General features: G+C 44.6%; 1 protein-coding gene across 3 annotated transcripts in view; it reads left to right on the top strand.

Moving 5' to 3' along the window:
• Positions 1–17,673, top strand: part of IL6ST (interleukin 6 cytokine family signal transducer) — a 564,825-nt gene that overhangs the window by 464,579 nt on the left and 82,573 nt on the right. For all 3 annotated transcript variants that reach the window (XM_078675107.1, XM_078675108.1, XM_078675106.1), the window contains one exon: positions 1,389–1,535. In XM_078675107.1, coding sequence (XP_078531233.1) covers positions 1,389–1,535 — 147 coding nt within the window. The remainder of the gene's footprint in view (positions 1–1,388; positions 1,536–17,673) is intronic.

Below are 17,673 nucleotides of genomic sequence, written 5' to 3'. Positions count from 1 at the left end.
CTAGAATAAATTTACAAAACGCAGCTGTCACCCTGACTCAGACGTGTATTCTAGGGACAAGCAGAGGCACAGAATGGTTAAAGTAAGAAAATGACCACTTTCTAAAAGTGGCCTTTTCAATCCTGCAATTTAAAAATCAACTTCACTAAAATATGTATTTTTAAATGAAGAATCTGGAGACACAAAACTTCAACTTTCTATCCGCTCCCAATTAGAAGTTGTACTTGTAAAGTGTTACAAGTCTACTCCATTGCTAACCCATGAGGAGAGATTAGCCTTGCTTTAGTAAAAACAAATTTAGTAGATTTTTACTACTAGGATATCTAAAACTCAAAACCACATGTCCTATTTTTTAATACACTGCACCCTGCCCATGGGGCTACCTAGGGCGAACATTGGGGTTGACAAATATGTAATAAAAGGGAAAGTTTGGGCCTGGTAAGTTGGTGAACTTGCCAGGTTGACATGGCAGTTTAAAACTGCGGACACAGGCTCTGCAGTAGCAGGCTTGAGACATGTTTGAAGGGCTACTCATGTGGGTGGCGCAGTTAGTGCTGCAGGCCCACTAGTAGCATTTGATTTACAGGCACTGGGCACATGTAGTGCACTGTACTAGGGAGTTACCAGTAAATAAAATATGCCACTCATGGAGAAAACAAACGCCATAACATTTTAGACACAGGGCACATAGACGTTAGCAGTGGTAAAGTGTCCAGAGTCCTAAAACCAGCAATTACGAAGTTCAGCACACTGTCGAAAATAGGAGTTCAGAAGCAAAAAGACAGGGAAACCACGCCAGATGACAGGTCTAACAATACCCCTGCAGAGTTCTAGACTCTACTTGACTGTTGAGGAGTAGTCGAGTGAAACTTTGTTTAAAATGAGTGACTTCTGTCTCCAATACCAACCCATAACACAGATAATGGTCCATGGCAATTGATCGGTAGTTGAGGTACACAGACCTTTTATACTATCACATAGAATTGCGGAGGATAGTCTACTCTCTCTCCATGATAAGGATTTATATAGTATATTGTAACTGAGCTTCTTACTATTTTTGAGTGTGCGAAAGAGAGGTGTGACTGTGCCATCTCTGTATCTGCATAGTGCATGGGTAAAGGTGAGCTGGAGTAGTCCAGAATGAGCGCTCCCATGGATCGGTTTAGTTCCAGGATTGTAGTGGGCTTTATAGGGAGTGTTGAAGTGGTAGCCAGAAAGTGTGCTTTCCCCATGTCCTTCTGCATCGCTCTCTCTCTCACTCCACATCAGCAACTGTAAGCCAGGTGGTGTATTTCTGGTCATAATTTCACATCTGTCTCGATGGAGCAGGAAGATGTGCTCCTTAAACTTGTATTTCTGTTTGAATGTTTTATTTTTTCATATTTTAGGCCCTGCAAAAGCACCGGACATTCGCACAAAGAAAGTTGAAAAATATGAAGTGGCTTTGGTATGGGGTCCAGTTCCATTAGATGACCAACGTGGATTTATAACAAACTACACAATCATTTACAGGTCAATCAACGGGAATGAGTCTTGTAAGTAAACATGATCAACAACACACAAATGCATGTTTTTTTCTGCACTTGCGTTAATATTTCAGAGACCTTCAAGAATGAGAACTTTAATCCGAACAGCCGAACTTATGTCTTAAAAATAATTGTTGTTATAATCAACCATGATACATATCTTCTATACTTACCTTTTTTCAGACTACAATTGACCAATTTTGTTTATTTGATTTGGATATCTACCTGCTGCATAGTTTGTGTAGTTTCCTCAAACACAGTGAAGTACCAGACACTCTCTTCTTACTTAATTTATCTTCTATACATCTACATATGTGAATCTACAATCCTTTAGAAATAAGTCTAGGCGATAGAGAACATATTAAAATATCAAGAACAATACACTGCACACCTGTCTCCATCTTGGTCTTCTCTTCATATGTTTCACATCTATCATATTTCAGTTTATTTAAGGAAGCAAGTGAAAATGCTGCCTGTTCCTCAGTGTGCTCTTTTTTCTTGTGTTTTTTTGTTTTTTTTAGTCTTGGAACATTAATAGTTTCTTGCAACACTGGGTTTGTGGTGAAGTATTGGTAATCTGCAGGAATATATAGTTCTGTAGTCCTATTAAATTTACAATCTAGCTTTAATGCATGTTCTGCTGTTAAAATATCTTGCCTATACCTCTGCTACGCAATGTATCCTCTTCTCCATTTATTAATCATTTTCAGCAGAAACATGAGTAAAGTTATGGAATTGGCCGATCCTGTTTAGCATCCAAATACCAGCAGTTTCTGTCTTGTGGTTTTGCCCTGAGAGCCTATCCAGCATCTCAGTCCATGATTTGTCTAGTTTTGGCCAATTGACTGAAGCATAAGAAGTTTTTATCTGTGTTGTCTTCACTCTACAGTAACCCTACTACAACTCTGGAGGCAAGATGGAAATCCTAGTCAATCCAAATAGTAGGAGATCCACAAAATTTACTTTGACTTGGTGAGGTAAGACTGATCAATACTGAATACAGGACTTTGTCCAGCACTTATCTTTATCAGAATTAAGGGTCTGCAAACGCCCTGTGGCGCATTTTAAGTTGGAGAATTAATTCCTCCTCAATCCTGAGGGTCCCTGGGGTCCAACTAGCCCACCAGGTACCTCCAGTATGCGCCACAGAGAGGTGTTCAGAGGCCACGCCCATTTTTACAACACTGCAACGCTGCTCCGTGGCGCTTATTGGAGGTACCTGGTGGGCTAGTTGGCCCCCAGGGACACTCCGGATTGAAGAGGAATGTATTCCTCAACTTAAAACGTGCCACAGGGCGTGTTTGCACACATGTGACCTCAGGCCCCGCCCCCTCCCTTCACCACTGTGCAAACACGCCCTGTGGCGCGTTTTAAGTTGGGGAATTAACTCCCCTTGAATCCTGAGGGTCCCTGGGGTGTATCCCATGGACAGGATGGTCGCCCGACGCCACCGCCCGGCTCCGGGCGACCCCACTTTCCTCTAACAACACCCCAGAGAGCTTGGTGGTCCAAGCCTCCACCTCCAAAATCGCCTTCCCTACCGCTCCACCGGAAAGGGAATCTAAGAAGGTGGACCATCTTGGGAAGAACATTTTCTCTTCCATCAGCTTAGGACTGTTGTCCGTAAACATTGCATGTCTCGTAGGCCGTTATTCGCACACAGCATGGGATACGGTAGCGCAAGTGCTGCCTCAGTGTCCGGAGGAGGCCTTGACAGTGTTCTCCCAGGCTGTCGTCGCCGGGAGAGATGCAGCCAAGTTTATGATCTGTTGTGGACACCGCCAACTCTCCGGGCAGGACCTTTTCAACATATGTAGCGCTACGCCTTGATAAGGTCCACTGGCTTTTCAGGGGATGTCCAGAACCCTTTTAAGGACATGCCCTTTGATGGCTATCTCCTTTTTGGCGACAACGCCCTAGAGCTCTTAAAGGTTATATAGCGCTATTTAGACCGGGAGGTATCAGAGCGCATAACCAGGGGAACGTTGCATTAGAAGGTACATCAAAAGGATCATAAAGCGCTGGCTAGACCCTTAGGTATCAGAGCTCTATAATAGAGGAAAATTGTGTTACAAATTACATCAGTTACAATAGCGTAGTAAGGGGAGGAAGGAGCCATGGCAGAAAGACGAGGAAGAACTATGTCCAATGTCCGGAGAGACAAAAAGAGAGGAAAAGGGGAGAGGGGGAGTGATAAGGGAGAGGACGAGTGATAAGGGAGAGGACGAGGGGGAAAATGGAAAAGAGATAAAGGGAAAGTCAGCCCAATGACTGAGTGGGTATGTGACTCCCAGGGAGATAATCCAAAGCCAGTCTCCTCTATAGCTCTCTAGGAAGCTCCAGCGGTCATCGGTCCGAAACCTGGAAAGAAAGGCAACAAGGAGGAAGCAGAGCTTCAGAAATATGATGAGGGGGGGGTAGGCGAGACAAGGAGAAGGGGAGAAACTGTGCTCAAGGTCCGGCTGGGCAGGTGACGGTTAGGGGATGAACCAAGGCCGATCTCCTCATTAGCTGAACAGAGCAGCTCCACCGGGCATCGGACAAAATGCTCAGACTCCGCTGTCAGGGTAGAAATCATGTGTACTCCAGGCGAGACAAGTAGAGAGGGACGGGAGGAGAGGGGGAGTGAGAAGGGAGTGAACGAGGGGGAAGATGGAATAAGAGATAAAGGGAAAAGTCGGCCCAAAGACCGGAAGGGTAGGTGATGGTCAGGGATGAAATCCAAAGCCAGTCTCCCCTATAGCTATCTAGGAAGCTCCCAAGGGCATCGGTCAGAAAGATGGAAAAAAAGGAGACGAGGAAAAGGCAGAACTGCAGAAATACGCAGGGGAGGGGGGGAAGGGCGAGACAGGGAGGAGGGGAGAAACTGTGTCCAGTGTCCGGCGGCTGGGCAGGTGACGGTCAGGGGATGACCCAAGACCGATCGCCTCAATTAGTTGAACAGAGCAGCTCCTCCAGGGGTCAGACAAAATGCTCGAACTCTGCTGTCCATGTAGGGGTCAAGTGTACTCGGGGAAATGTCAAAATAGTGCGGGGGGAGGGGGAGCCATGGTCTGAGAAATTTCCAGACATCCTCTTGAGGTCAGGCACAGTCCTGGCAGGGTTTTGTAAGTAAAAGTAAAAGATCAGCAACGGGGGAAAAAGTCACCACTGTCGGCCATGTTGTGGTATAGAATGACAGAGTTTAACAGGGAAGGAAGGGTCAGACTCCCAATAGTTCTTAAAAAGGACACTAGATCTCACCTTTGCCCTCCACGGGGGGTGGAAGGGGGTCTGACGAGGTTTCTCCGCACCCATTTGAGTTGTGCCTGATTTTGAAAGCAATTGGCAGGTGTCAGGAAAATTAGTGGCATCTCGCTGTTAAATTTGCGGTAATATGTCACGAGGAGCTGCCATTTTAGGGTCAGGCATTCATGGTTACGTGACCGTGTCTCGGTAGTAAGTACAGTTTTCCACTTGGATGTAATATGCGTTCTACTCACTGTGTCACCAGGTCATATTAATGGGGGCCTCGTTATCTTCTTGCCTCCGTCTCCAGTAACAGCTGCCCAGTCCATCAAAGGTAACTTCTGTACTGCCAATGCACCCCATAGGCCACCGATTCTGTGAGCACTTGTTATGCTCGACCCTCAGAGCAGTCAATTTACGGCCCTCTCAGAGGCGGGTCGATCTCATGGTCCTTCCGATGTCTCTGGGGGACCCAGATTCAGCCCTCGGCGATCCAAGCGGCCAGGCACGCCTTCCAGGGCAGTGTGGGTCTTTAAAAAACGGACTTATTAAGTGACACTGCACAGCGCGCAAACCTAAATTATAGGAAAATCGCTCCATTGTCAGGGCCTCGATAACGGGCCAACTAAGCCCTGCCCAAACCTCATCTCAGCGCGGCAGGGGCATGCAGCGGGTCTCTGAACGCTCTGCGGGTGCTCCGGTCATCCTGGAATCGGCGGGCACCCCAGTTAGTTCTTCTTCGCGCTGCCGACGGACTGCGCCACCATTTTGGAGGGTCTGAGCTCCGGCAGACTTTCCTAAACAAAGCTCCGCAATGCTAACCTACAGTGTTGGTGCAGACTTTATATATAGGGCTTGCCTCGTTTTATAGCTTCAACTTGGGCAGTGGCTATGTCCATTCACTCATTAGCAAGAATATATCCATTATAGAAGTGATCATGTAAAAGTCACAGGAAGTAGTACTTGCTGCTGCGTCTGATCGTGTGTTGTATAGTCTTGTAGCTAGCGTGTCGGAGGGTGTTAGTGCTTTTACGAGTCTAGTCAGAATAAAGTGGGGAAGCTGTGGTGCAGCGCATGAGCTGGTCCAAGCTTCTCATGGCGCCACCGGCAGAATTGTATTCCACAAAGTTTTAGCAGGCCATTTAGTGCCTTGTATACAACCTGCGGACCTCAGCATGGGTTTTGATTTCTGATTTAACATTTTCACTGCATTTCCACTAAAACTACAAGTTTATAGAGGATAGATCAATGAGGTCCTCTATTAAGGCATCATTTACGGTATAGAGGGCCAAACTCTTAGCCTTAGTATCTTGTCTATCCAATTTGTCTGGGTTAAAAACTAGGGAATAAAGATTTACCCAGTCCCGCTCAAAGATGTGACAGTCTATCTCCGAGGATGGATAATCTTGAAACAAGCATTTGCAATGCAATAGGTCTCGCATTAGGAAAGTTAGAGCTATTGGTATTGTAAATGACAATTTTTTTATTTCTGTGTTGGTTTTGAAAATAGCGAAATTAATAGTTTGTCACTTACAATGCCAATAGTTTTAACTTTCGCTAATGTGACACTTATAGCATTTGTACTGCAATATGTGTTGTATTTACGTGAAATAGATGTATTGATATTACAAATAACAATGGCTTTTCATTTATTTAAATAATTAATACTTAAATGAAAGTTATTGTAATTTATAATGGCAATAGCTTAAACTTTTGTAAATGACTTTTGTGAAGATTATGTTCAGTGTATTTTATTGTGATGAAAATCCAAGAACAGAAGTGAAATATTAACATCTTTTTGTGACATTTGTAATAAAGCTTGAACCATTGAGACAACATATTTGAACCAGTTGCTGTTGAATGGTTGCACAGATTGATGCTGTGGTGGTGCTGAGTGATGCTGTGGTGATGCGATAGATAGATAGAGGGAGGCCGATAGATAGATAGAGGGAGGGCGATAGAGTGAGGGCGATAGATAGAGGGAGGGCGATAGATAGAGTGAGGGCGATAGATAGAGTGAGGGCGATAGATAGAGTGAGGGCGATAGATAGAGTGAGGGCGATAGATAGAGTGAGGGCGATAGATAGAGTGAGGGCGATAGATAGAGTAAGGGCGATAGATAGAGTAAGGGCGATAGAGTGAGGGCGATAGATAGACAGATAGAGTGAGGGCGATAGATGGGGCGATAGATAGATAGAGTGAGGGCGATAGATAGAGTGAGGGAGGGTGATAGAGTGAGGGCGATAGATAGATAGAGTGAGGGCGAAAGATAGAGTGAGGGCGAAAGATAGATAGATAGAGTGAGGGTGATAGAGTGAGGGTGATAGAGTGAGGGCGATAGATAGATAGAGTGAGCGTGATAGATAGAGGGAGGGCGATAGATATATAGGCAGACAGACAAGAGAGATATATATATATAGATATATAGATAGATAGACAGACAGATAGAGTGAGGGCCATAGATAGATAGAGCGAGGGCCATAGATAGATAGATAGATGGTTGTGTGTGTTTGGTTGTGTGTGTGGGGGTGTTGTGTGTGTGGGGGGGGGGGGTTTGTGTGGAGGGGGGGTCTGTGTGGGGTGGGTCTGTGGGGGGTGGGTGTGGGTGTGTGTGTGTGGGGGGCATTGGGGGGGTTGTGTGTGTGGGCGTTGTGTGCATGTGGGGTTGTGTGCGTGGGTTGTGTGCGTGGGGGGGTTGTGTGCGTGGGGGGATTGTGTGCGTGGGGGATTGTGTGCATGGGGGGATTGTGTTTGGGGGGTGGGGTGTGAGGGGTCTGGGTGTGTGTGTGTAGAAAAAGGGAAACGGAGAAGCGAGGTAAAGAGATGAGCATGAATGTTGTGATTGGTGAGGTAGAGAGAAAAGATACATGAAGACAGATTGGGAGGTACGGGCGTGAATAAAGATTGTGGGAATGACTGCAGGGGGCGCACTAATCGGGCGTTAGGGATGGGAGAGGAAAATCCTAGGACCAGAGGAGTTAGTGAGAGAGGGAAGGCATGAAACATTAGGAATTGTGAAAGAAGAAGAGAAGGGAACAGAACATGGATAAAAATGATGGGCAGACTCGAATCTGAGCGACGTCATGGTATTGGAGAAACCTAAAGAAGTGAGGGATGTGAAACATAAGGAGCAGGAAGGAGCGAGGATATGGGAAAAGAGGACCCGTTTTATTAAGAATACATAATTCAATTAAAAAGCTAACCTGTATTTGACGATTTATCTCCTGTTGTGCTTCAGTTCACAAGCGGCCCATGCAGCCGGTGTCTGTTCACGAGAGGCCCTTACAGGAAGGAGCTTTTGGTGCACAAGCGGCCGTCACAGCAGTGTATTGTGCACATGTGATGTTTACGCTTTTATGCGAATTCAGGGTCGGTGATTGTTGGGACTACGATTCCACTAATGCGGTTCATGCTACATACCAAAAGGACCGATTCAGGTGTGAGACTCCCGTTTTTTGTGTGTGTTCCAAATGGGTTTATTTCAGCTGCCTCCCCCCTGCACTTCAACAGAAGTCAAAAACACTAGCCCCCGATTTTTTTTCAAAATCTCCAGTTTTTCAATATTAAGATGTTGGCATGTATAAATGCAAAATGACTGTTTAGGACATACATTATTGCGTTTAATAATACAGACTATCAATGTTTACTAGTAGAGCTAAACTGGTGTTACGCTGACAATTTCTGTGCTGACTGATGTACTCCTAGAACCAGGCGACAGTAAGCAACAAACATTTTTGGGCTTGTTGCACCCAAAACCGCACCTCGTGGTCCTCGCGCATGACACAGAAACTCTCCCCACACTGGATCAAAACAAAGACAATACCCTGCCAACCGCACACCCTACACAGTGTAGTATGGTACTCGTGTAGACCAGCGCATCAAGGCCCCCGCACAGGGTAACACATGCTTATAAATGCTGCTGCACGATACGCGTTGGAACACAGTGCAGCTGATATTTGAAAGGAGGCAGCCCGTTTCCCTCAGATATGCCGGTGCCAGTCCACACGTTGGCCCCAGCCCCACGACACCCATGTTAAAGTAAAGCAAAGAAAGTCGCAAGCATCCCTTTTAACAAATAAAAAAAAGTGGGAAATAGCTTGTTTTTTAATAAATGAAATAAAACATAAGTGGGTCATGATTAACACGTCTATACTATGCGACGGCTCTGAGGAATAATGCTTAGCTCTCTGGGGCGCTTTGTTACCTGCGTGATAGTCAGCACGACTGCTTTCTGTACACTGGTCCCACAGCCACACGCGACCTAAAAACAAGCACCACGGACCTTTATAAGAGGCCCAAAACATGCGCAAGTCTCACTAGAAGAGGTAGGCGCTCTAGTTCTTTGTTTGAACTCTATGGCTGGCGTTTGGCTAGACAGTAGAAAACACATACAGCGTCTTCCCGCCCCTGATTTTTTTTTTGGATGAGCGCGAAGAGGAGCGAGCGCCCCCCAAGCACGTAGGTAACGTTTGTCTGAATGATTACGTTTCACGCGCTAATAGAGGCCTGGAGCTCCTCCAGCTGCTTTTAGCATGTCCCCTCATCACATAGCTGATTGAGTTTTTGCATGCTTTTGGACAGTTATCCGACGTCGGGCATTTAAAACGAGATACCGGTGAGTGTGGTGGGGGGGCTGTGTGTGTGAGCAGGGGGGGGGGGGTGCCTGCGTGTGTGTATGTGTGTGCTCACTTCAGGGAATGTGAGGCAGGGGATGGGAACGGCGCCGGCCTGGACGTGCGTGTCCACAGATCCCAATCGACGCGCTTACCCGACCCCTCTCTCAGATTCCCAGGAGATGGGCGACATAAGTTGTCGAGCTGGACGCATCTCCAGCTGATTGACCACATCCCGAAAGAGTCTGTAGTCTTTCAGCTGTACAGCTAGCGCCTTAATGCATGTTTTACTTTGCTGTTACGCCTGCTCATACCTAAACCTGGCTTCTCTAATTTCCCCGGTCGTTAAGAAGGATGGCATTTGTGGCCACCTTCAACACCTTGAGTGCAACAGGACACTCCTGTCTAAACCAGGAATGGCTGCTGCGCTCTTTAGTAAGTCCACAAGAGACTGCTATGCTAATCCCCTGAAAACTGACCAGGATTCTCCCTGGGTAATTCTCTGCAGAAAGGCAGCCCAAAATCGCATCTGAATTTGTGATGCTTAAATCCACAAGGAAGTAGTTTGGATCAAGAGAACCCTACCTTATGCGGCCTCCCCAGTTTGCCCAAAAATTCACTTGGGGTACAGTCTTGTCAGGTGGGTAGGATGAGATTATGATCACTTTAAGGTATTAATCACACCTCATAACCATCGAGATACAACTCTACATCCCCGGATAACAGAACAAAATCTATAACACTGCCCTTTCCCCTCCCTGTGAATGTGGGTGGGCTTCTTTTGGAAATGGTCCTTTTTGCAGGGTTATCCCCAAACTTCTGCTTCTTCCTCCCTTATTGTTTCTGAACCGTGGTTGTTGGCAATCGGACTTTGGGCACATTACCACTGCTGATCAGTGCTAAAGTGCCGATGCTCTCTGTGTAAATTGTTATTGTAATTGATTATCCATGATTGGCATATTTGTATTACCAAGAAGTCCCTAGTAAAGTGCACTGAGTGTGCCAGGACTGGTGATTCAAATGCTACCAGTGGGCCTGCAGCAAAGATTGTGCCACCCACATGAGTAGCCCTAAAATGGTGTCTCAGGCCTGCCACCGCAGTGCCTGTGTGCAGTCTGTGAACTGCCATGTCCACCTGGTCAGTGTCCCCACTGATCAGGCCTAACCCTTCCCTTTCTGTACACATTGGTCATCACTATGAAAGGCCCAAGGTACCCCCTTGGGCAGGGCGCAGTGTATGTGAAAGTAAGAGCATGTTCTAGTGCAGGTGACATGCTCTGGTAGTGAATTACAGCCATTTTCGTTTTTCACTATTGTAAGGCTATCTTGCCCGTAGGCTATCGTGGGGAATGCTGGCTACAGTGGCTACCAGCATATCTTCCCATAGGAGCAAGATAGGACATAAAAGTCTGGTATCCCTAAACTCAGAATTTAATAACACATCTTTTAGGAAAGGTTGTTTTTAAATCCTGTGTTTAAGAACAGCACGTTTAGAAAGTGTCTGTTCTCTTGTCTGACCTTTCGGTCAGTGCTCAAGGAACAACCAGCACTGGTTCAGACCGGGCTCAGAGCCTCCTGCATAAAGGAGCAAAGACTTTTAGGGGTATAAGTATAGGACCTCAGACTACAGAAAATTAGATAATCCTAGAATTACCAAGGAACCTCTGCCAAGGAGAAAGCTGGAAGACTGAAGAAGGAAGACTGTCCTGCTGTTGCTTTGCTGGACTGACCTGCAGTTGCTTTGCTGCCAAGGAGAGGGGAAGGACTTTGCTTTGTGCTGTGTCCCCTTGCTTTGAGGAATCTCCAAGGGCCTGAAGAAGAGCTGGCTCCCTGTTAAGAAGTCCCAGGAACAAAAGGACTTCACCCCCAGCTTCCCTGAACTCTACTGAGAGAATTCTGCCCTTCCTAGAGTGCTTGGGCCAGTTGTGGTGCCTTTGGAAGTTGTACCTGTGTTGGGAAGCTGGAAACCAAGATAATTAAGACTTTCTGCAAGTTTTAACGCATCGCTCGCTTGCGGAGCGCATCCCTGTCAGTGCGAGGAAATTCCCGCAGCCGTGAAGGCCGAGATCGTCGCAGAGTCGTCGCATCCTTCGCTTGCGGGACGCACCAGACCAGTGCGGGAAGATTACTATCACTGAGAGTATCGTCACAGAGCCTGTCATCACAGGGTGAGATCGTCGCACGCTTGCTTGCGGACCGCATCACGTCGCTGCAAGAGTCTTCGCAGAGCCATCGCATCAAGGGGGCGCGAGAGGAGAAGATTGCCGCTGAGCCGCGCATCGTCGCTGCACTAGAGATCGTCAACGCCCCGAAGATCATCGCATCGTAGCTTTTGCAAGCCGCTTCCACCGAAACCTGTGCACCGGAATCCACGCATGGTATCGCATCCATACCCATACAGACCGGAGTCACCGCAACACGCCCGCTGCGTCCAGGGGGGTTGTCGTATCGCCTCCCCAGGGTCTCAGGAGTGACGCATCGTTTGCTTTTCAACGCTACAGCTTTCACTTGGAACATTTGTCGCATCTAGAGGTACTGTTGGCTAAAACGTGACTGTGGATTATTTTAACGCAACCTTAAGAACTCTTTTGAAATCATATTCTTGAACTGTGTATGTTGGATTTTTGTCATTTTGGTCTTGTTTAGATTAAAATACCTTTATTTTTCTAAACTGTTGTGGAGTCAGTTTGTAGTGTTTTCACTGTGTTACTGTGAGTGTTGGTACAAATACTTTACACATTGCCTTTGATAAGCCTGATTGCTTATGCCAAGCTACCAAGGGGGTGAGCAGAGGTTATCTAAAGGGTGTTTCCTCCTTACCCTGACTAGAAGCAAGGGTCCCTATTTGGACAGTGGTACTTATCTCTGCCAACTAGAGACCCACAGTTCCAACAGCTTCCTTTCACACTATACTGGAAATTAGATGAGAAAGTTGTATTGCTGGATAAAATTAACTGATTTAGGGTCTCCCAATAGAGTGAATGAACAAAATAACCTGTGCCTTTGCCTTGAGCATTAACAAATGCACATATACGTTCCCCATTGAACTTAAATTTAGAGATATTGAAATCCCCTTCCCATATAATTGAGACATGGGCTGTCCTTTATTTGCAAATTCTGTGATTAATTTCCCCAATTCATCAATAATGCCTATTGAGTGGGCTGGAAAAAAAACATAAAAATAATAATTGACTAAAAGAATATTTTACTGCTTTGGCGAATGAAGATGTAAAATTTGGAAACATGGTCTTGAGACTAAAACGTCCACTTCTAAGTTTCTAATGGCACATGCCACAAAGGGAACCAGGCCCTCTTTCCCTCTTCTGGCGACAGATGAAGATGCAGCTGTGCAATAAGATTTATACCCATTTAAGGCCCATGTCTCCTAGCAACAGATTAGGTCAAATTTGCCAACAAAGGACAACCAGTCCTCATTTTGTAGTTTTGAACTTATCCCTGCAATATTCCATGATAACAGTGATGTGACTTTGACACCCCCACTGTCAATTGGCAAGCTGGCCGATGTTCCAAGCCTGTGTGATGCGTGTATTTTCAGCTCAAGGTTACTTGACCCGAAGGTGATACATCCCTGTCTCCTGGAGTTTTCCCCCCATGTAAATGTGTAATTTCGGCTCAGTATTGCTGGTCTCAGAAGGTAATACAGATGTGTCCAGGATTTTTTCCCCTGTGAAGTCAATCATTTCCATCCATGCCAGACAGGGGCATCAATCTATTACTAAGTGGTAAGTACATTTAGGCCTGGGTGTGTAACAAATGTAACGGTTGCCCATAGACTTATAATTCTTTAGAACAGCTGGTTGCAAGTGCCTCTAAAAATAGCCTAGCATCCGTAACTCCATAACACTAGACTTCATTCTACCCTCTCTCACTTGGGCCAAGATGTCTCCAGCAAACCTAGGATTACGCATATTTATAATAACAGTATCTCCCAAGTAGTTTCTTGGTAATGGTTCAATACCTCCAACTCTCCGTATCAGTATGATTTCTTTACTTAGATCCCACAGAGTTAACAGAACTTTTAAACCAAAACAGAACCTTTTTTCTGAGAGAACCTTGTGATTCTACCGTGTCTGCAGATAACTGGGGTACATTATTCAGAAACATAACAAATAGACAGGAAGCTGGAGTAAGATTTATCACAGGTGATGTATTTGGTATAGGGTACGATTCCCACACCGTTCCTCTGAATGTTGTTCGAGGGTTGGAGGCCTAGCATTTCGCGGTGATTTATGTGGGAGCGACCGTAGTGTTCAGCATTATACAGTTATCTACCATAGTGTGACTAGTAATACCATCAATGTTACGCTTTCCCCCTGTAACAGCAGATGGGCACATAGCTGATTCAGATGACTGAGAAGATACATTTGCAGGAGTCTGTTGAAAAGATACGTTGCTAAAGGGTTGCGTTTTGACCATGTCAGAATTGTTAAAAACCCAAATATCCATACTAATATAATAAAGAGAGAGCCCAAACCTTTGAGGCGGGTAAGCTCCGAAACTACAGCGCCAATCAGAACATCCAATACAGCATTGGAAAGGTGAGTATAAGCAGATGGACATAGGCTATACACCAGCCCAATATATACATTACAAGTGAAAAAGACCGTTTTGGCACAAAGTAGTCCGTTGTGGGTGTGGGCGTTCTGCTGTAAAGCAATGCTTGCAAAAAGCGTTCTGTGTGAGAAAAGCGTTCTGTGTGAGAATAGCGTTCTGACATGTCTTGAAGTGGGCGTGTCGTTTAGCATTGTTGTGGGCGTGTGCCTTCAGAGACGCCCGAAGCATTGCGGAGAGGGGGAATAGTGTCATTGGAGTTGTGGCGTTTGGCAGTGACGCTATGTGGGGCGTCTAAGTGCACCAAGCAAGTCTTTGGGGAGTGCGTGAACCTACTAAGGCACACGCCCTCAGTGTGCATGCCAGGACTGATCAGGGGCGTCGGCAGGAGCGGACACACACGTTCGCATTCTGCGGAAAGGACAACAAACCGCAGAGCACACGCTCACCTTCCGCGCAACAGAAAGAGGGGTTCTGAGCAGCCGCATAGGCAAGTCGCATGAAACAATAAATGTACTATGCCATGAACTTTAAAAAAAAATTTGCCTTGCCTATTCTAACCATTTAAGACATTCTTTTTCGTACCCGGACAACGTCGGGACGGGCTGCTATTATATGTATATATATATATATATATTCCGAGATGGCTCCAGGTTAGCAAGACCCCTGGCGCTCCAAGATTCGGTGCAGAACTCCTCAGCTGAGCCCAGCCTTAATTATGTCGCACACCCCCTCACAATGAGGGATTGAGTCCGCACTCACAAAGGTTTTCAAAGTTTTCCAATTTTTTGTTTATTTTCATAATATCAGCTAATCAGTCACAAAACCGACGCGTTTCGCTGCTCCCACACGCAGCTTGCTCACGGTTAAACATTAGATTCATTCTGACCCCTCCTATTTCTACAGGGTAAAACGCCAAACAGATTCCTTTACAACACCTCACTTCCTGTATCACAAACGGAAGTGACCTGGGGCTTGTAGTTTTTAGCTGTTTCAAAAACTACAAAATCACGTTATGTATTACATGAATATTTTCGTATGCATTCATTGTGAGTTACCGACCTTGCATATTTACAATACATTATTGATCACGTTTTTGTAAGTGTATATCCTATTGTTGTTAATTCACATATCTTCGATCATTTCATCAACAAAACATTGTTATGCCCCCCAGTGGCCTTTAAAGCACTACATTTGTCAAACCAGTTAACTTGATACTGCTTGTACCTTATATTGTGCTAACTTCGCGCAATTTCATCATTACTTAGAAAGATTTTATCCGCCCTCTAGTGGGCGTTTGTCATGTATGTTGTGCTATTAACCCTTCAATTGTTAGACACTACCTTACTTTCATTTATGCATGTGGCAAAAACCATCTCTCATTGGATGTTGAATGCACATAAATACTTAATACAAATCATTTAAAGTCCCTTCTTGAATAATAAAGTTAATCATGAATATTATATACTGTCATTCAAACCATATTTTTGATAACCCAAACTGTCCCACTGTTATATTCTTCCGCGTCACAAGTGTACATGTAGTTCTTCACTCTGGTTGAGCTCCCTTGGGGTCATCGTCCTGAAATTTAGGATTTGACGCGATTCTCTACATCTCAAACTTTTTTCTCTGTCACCTCCCCTTTCATGTGGGAGAATTGTTTCCAAGGCATAGAATTTCAACAATGTCCAATCACTATTGTGTGAAGTCTCCATATGCTTTGCCACAGCATTATTTCTATCTTTATTCACTGTGGCTCTTACATGTTCAAGGATTCTTTTTTTCAATTCATTTTTGGTGCTGCCAATATATTTCAGTGCACATGGACATTCAATCACGTATACTACATGCGTGCTCAGACAGTTGATTAGTTCTTTGATTTGCCACATTTTGTTATTGGGCATCAGCACCTCCTTTTTGTTTACTGCTATTTGACACACCTTGCAGTGCTGGCATTTTATGAACCCTTTGGTTTTCATCCATTGAATGCCTTTTGCTTTTTTGGTATGGTCTTTATAATGGCTTTGTATGAGTCTATCTTTGAGGTTTCTCGCCCTTCTATATGTGATCTCAGGATGTTTACCCATAATTTTGTTAACAGTTGGGTCCAGTTGTAGCAGTTTCCAGTTTTTTCTGATAATCCTTACAATTTGTTTGGATTCTCGTGTGTAATCCAAAATCAATCTTACTTTTCTGTCTTCTGATTTATCGGTGGATGCTGTGTTTTTTCGTTTCAAAGTTAGTGCATCCTTTCTTTCTTTGGCGTTGGCTCTATTCCACCCTTTTTTGATGACCTCTTTATTGTATCCCCGATTTTTGAACCTCTGTGCCATTGCGTAGCTAGTGGTTTTCCATTCCTTCTCCTCCGAACAGATCCACAGCATCCACCGATAAGACCATACCAAAAAAGCAAAAGGCATTCAATGGATGAAAACCAAAGGGTTCATAAAATGCCAGCACTGCAAGGTGTGTCAAATAGCAGTAAACAAAAAGGAGGTGCTGATGCCCAATAACAAAATGTGGCAAATCAAAGAACTAATCAACTGTCTGAGCACGCATGTAGTATACGTGATTGAATGTCCATGTGCACTGAAATATATTGGCAGCACCAAAAATGAATTGAAAAAAAGAATCCTTGAACATGTAAGAGCCACAGTGAATAAAGATAGAAATAATACTGTGGCAAAGCATATGGAGACTTCACACAATAGTGATTGGACATTTTTGAAATTCTATGCCTTGGAAACAATTCTCCCACATGAAAGGGGAGGTGACAGAGAAAAAAGTTTGAGATGTAGAGAATCGCGTCAAATCCTAAATTTCAGGACGATGACCCCAAGGGGGCTCAACCAGAGTGAAGAACTACATGTACACTTGTGACGTGGAAGAATATAACAGTGGGACAGTTTGGGTTATCAAAAATATGGTTTGAATGACAGTATATAATATTCATGATGAACTTTATTATTCAAGAAGGGACTTTAAATGATTTGTATTAAGTATTTATGTGCATTCAACATCCAATGAGAGATGGTTTTTGCCACATGCATAAATGAAAGTAAGGTAGTGTCTAACAATTGAAGGGTTAATAGCACAACATACATGACAAACGCCCACTAGAGGGCGGATAAAATCTTTCTAAGTAATGATGAAATAGCGCGAAGTTAGCACAATATAAGGTACAAGCAGTATCAAGTTAACTGGTTTGACAAATGTAGTGCTTTAAAGCCCACTGGGGGGCATAACAATGTTTTGTTGATGAAATGATCGAAGATGTGTGAATTAACAACAATAGGATATACACTTACAAAAACGTGATCAATAATGTATTGTAAATATGCAAGGTCGGTAACTCACAATGAATGCATACGAAAATATTCATGTAATACATAACGTGATTTTGTAGTTTTTGAAACAGCTAAAAACTACAAGCCCCAGGTCACTTCCGTTTGTGATACAGGAAGTGAGGTGTTGTAAAGGAATCTGTTTGGCGTTTTACCCTGTAGAAATAGGAGGGGTCAGAATGAATCTAATGTTTAACCGTGAGCAAGCTGCGTGTGGGAGCAGCGAAACGCGTCGGTTTTGTGACTGATTAGCTGATATTATGAAAATAAACAAAAAATTGGAAAACTTTGAAAACCTTTGTGAGTGCGGACTCAATCCCTCATTGCGAGGGGGTGTGTGTGATATATATATATATATGTGTAAGGCGATCATAGATAGGTGACAATTTA

Source organism: Lissotriton helveticus, chromosome 2_1 (genome assembly GCF_964261635.1).
Source record: "Lissotriton helveticus chromosome 2_1, aLisHel1.1, whole genome shotgun sequence".
Lineage (NCBI taxonomy): Eukaryota > Metazoa > Chordata > Amphibia > Caudata > Salamandridae > Lissotriton > Lissotriton helveticus.
Note: the sequence above shows the minus strand (reverse complement) of the source record. Positions and strands in the feature narration are given on the sequence as shown.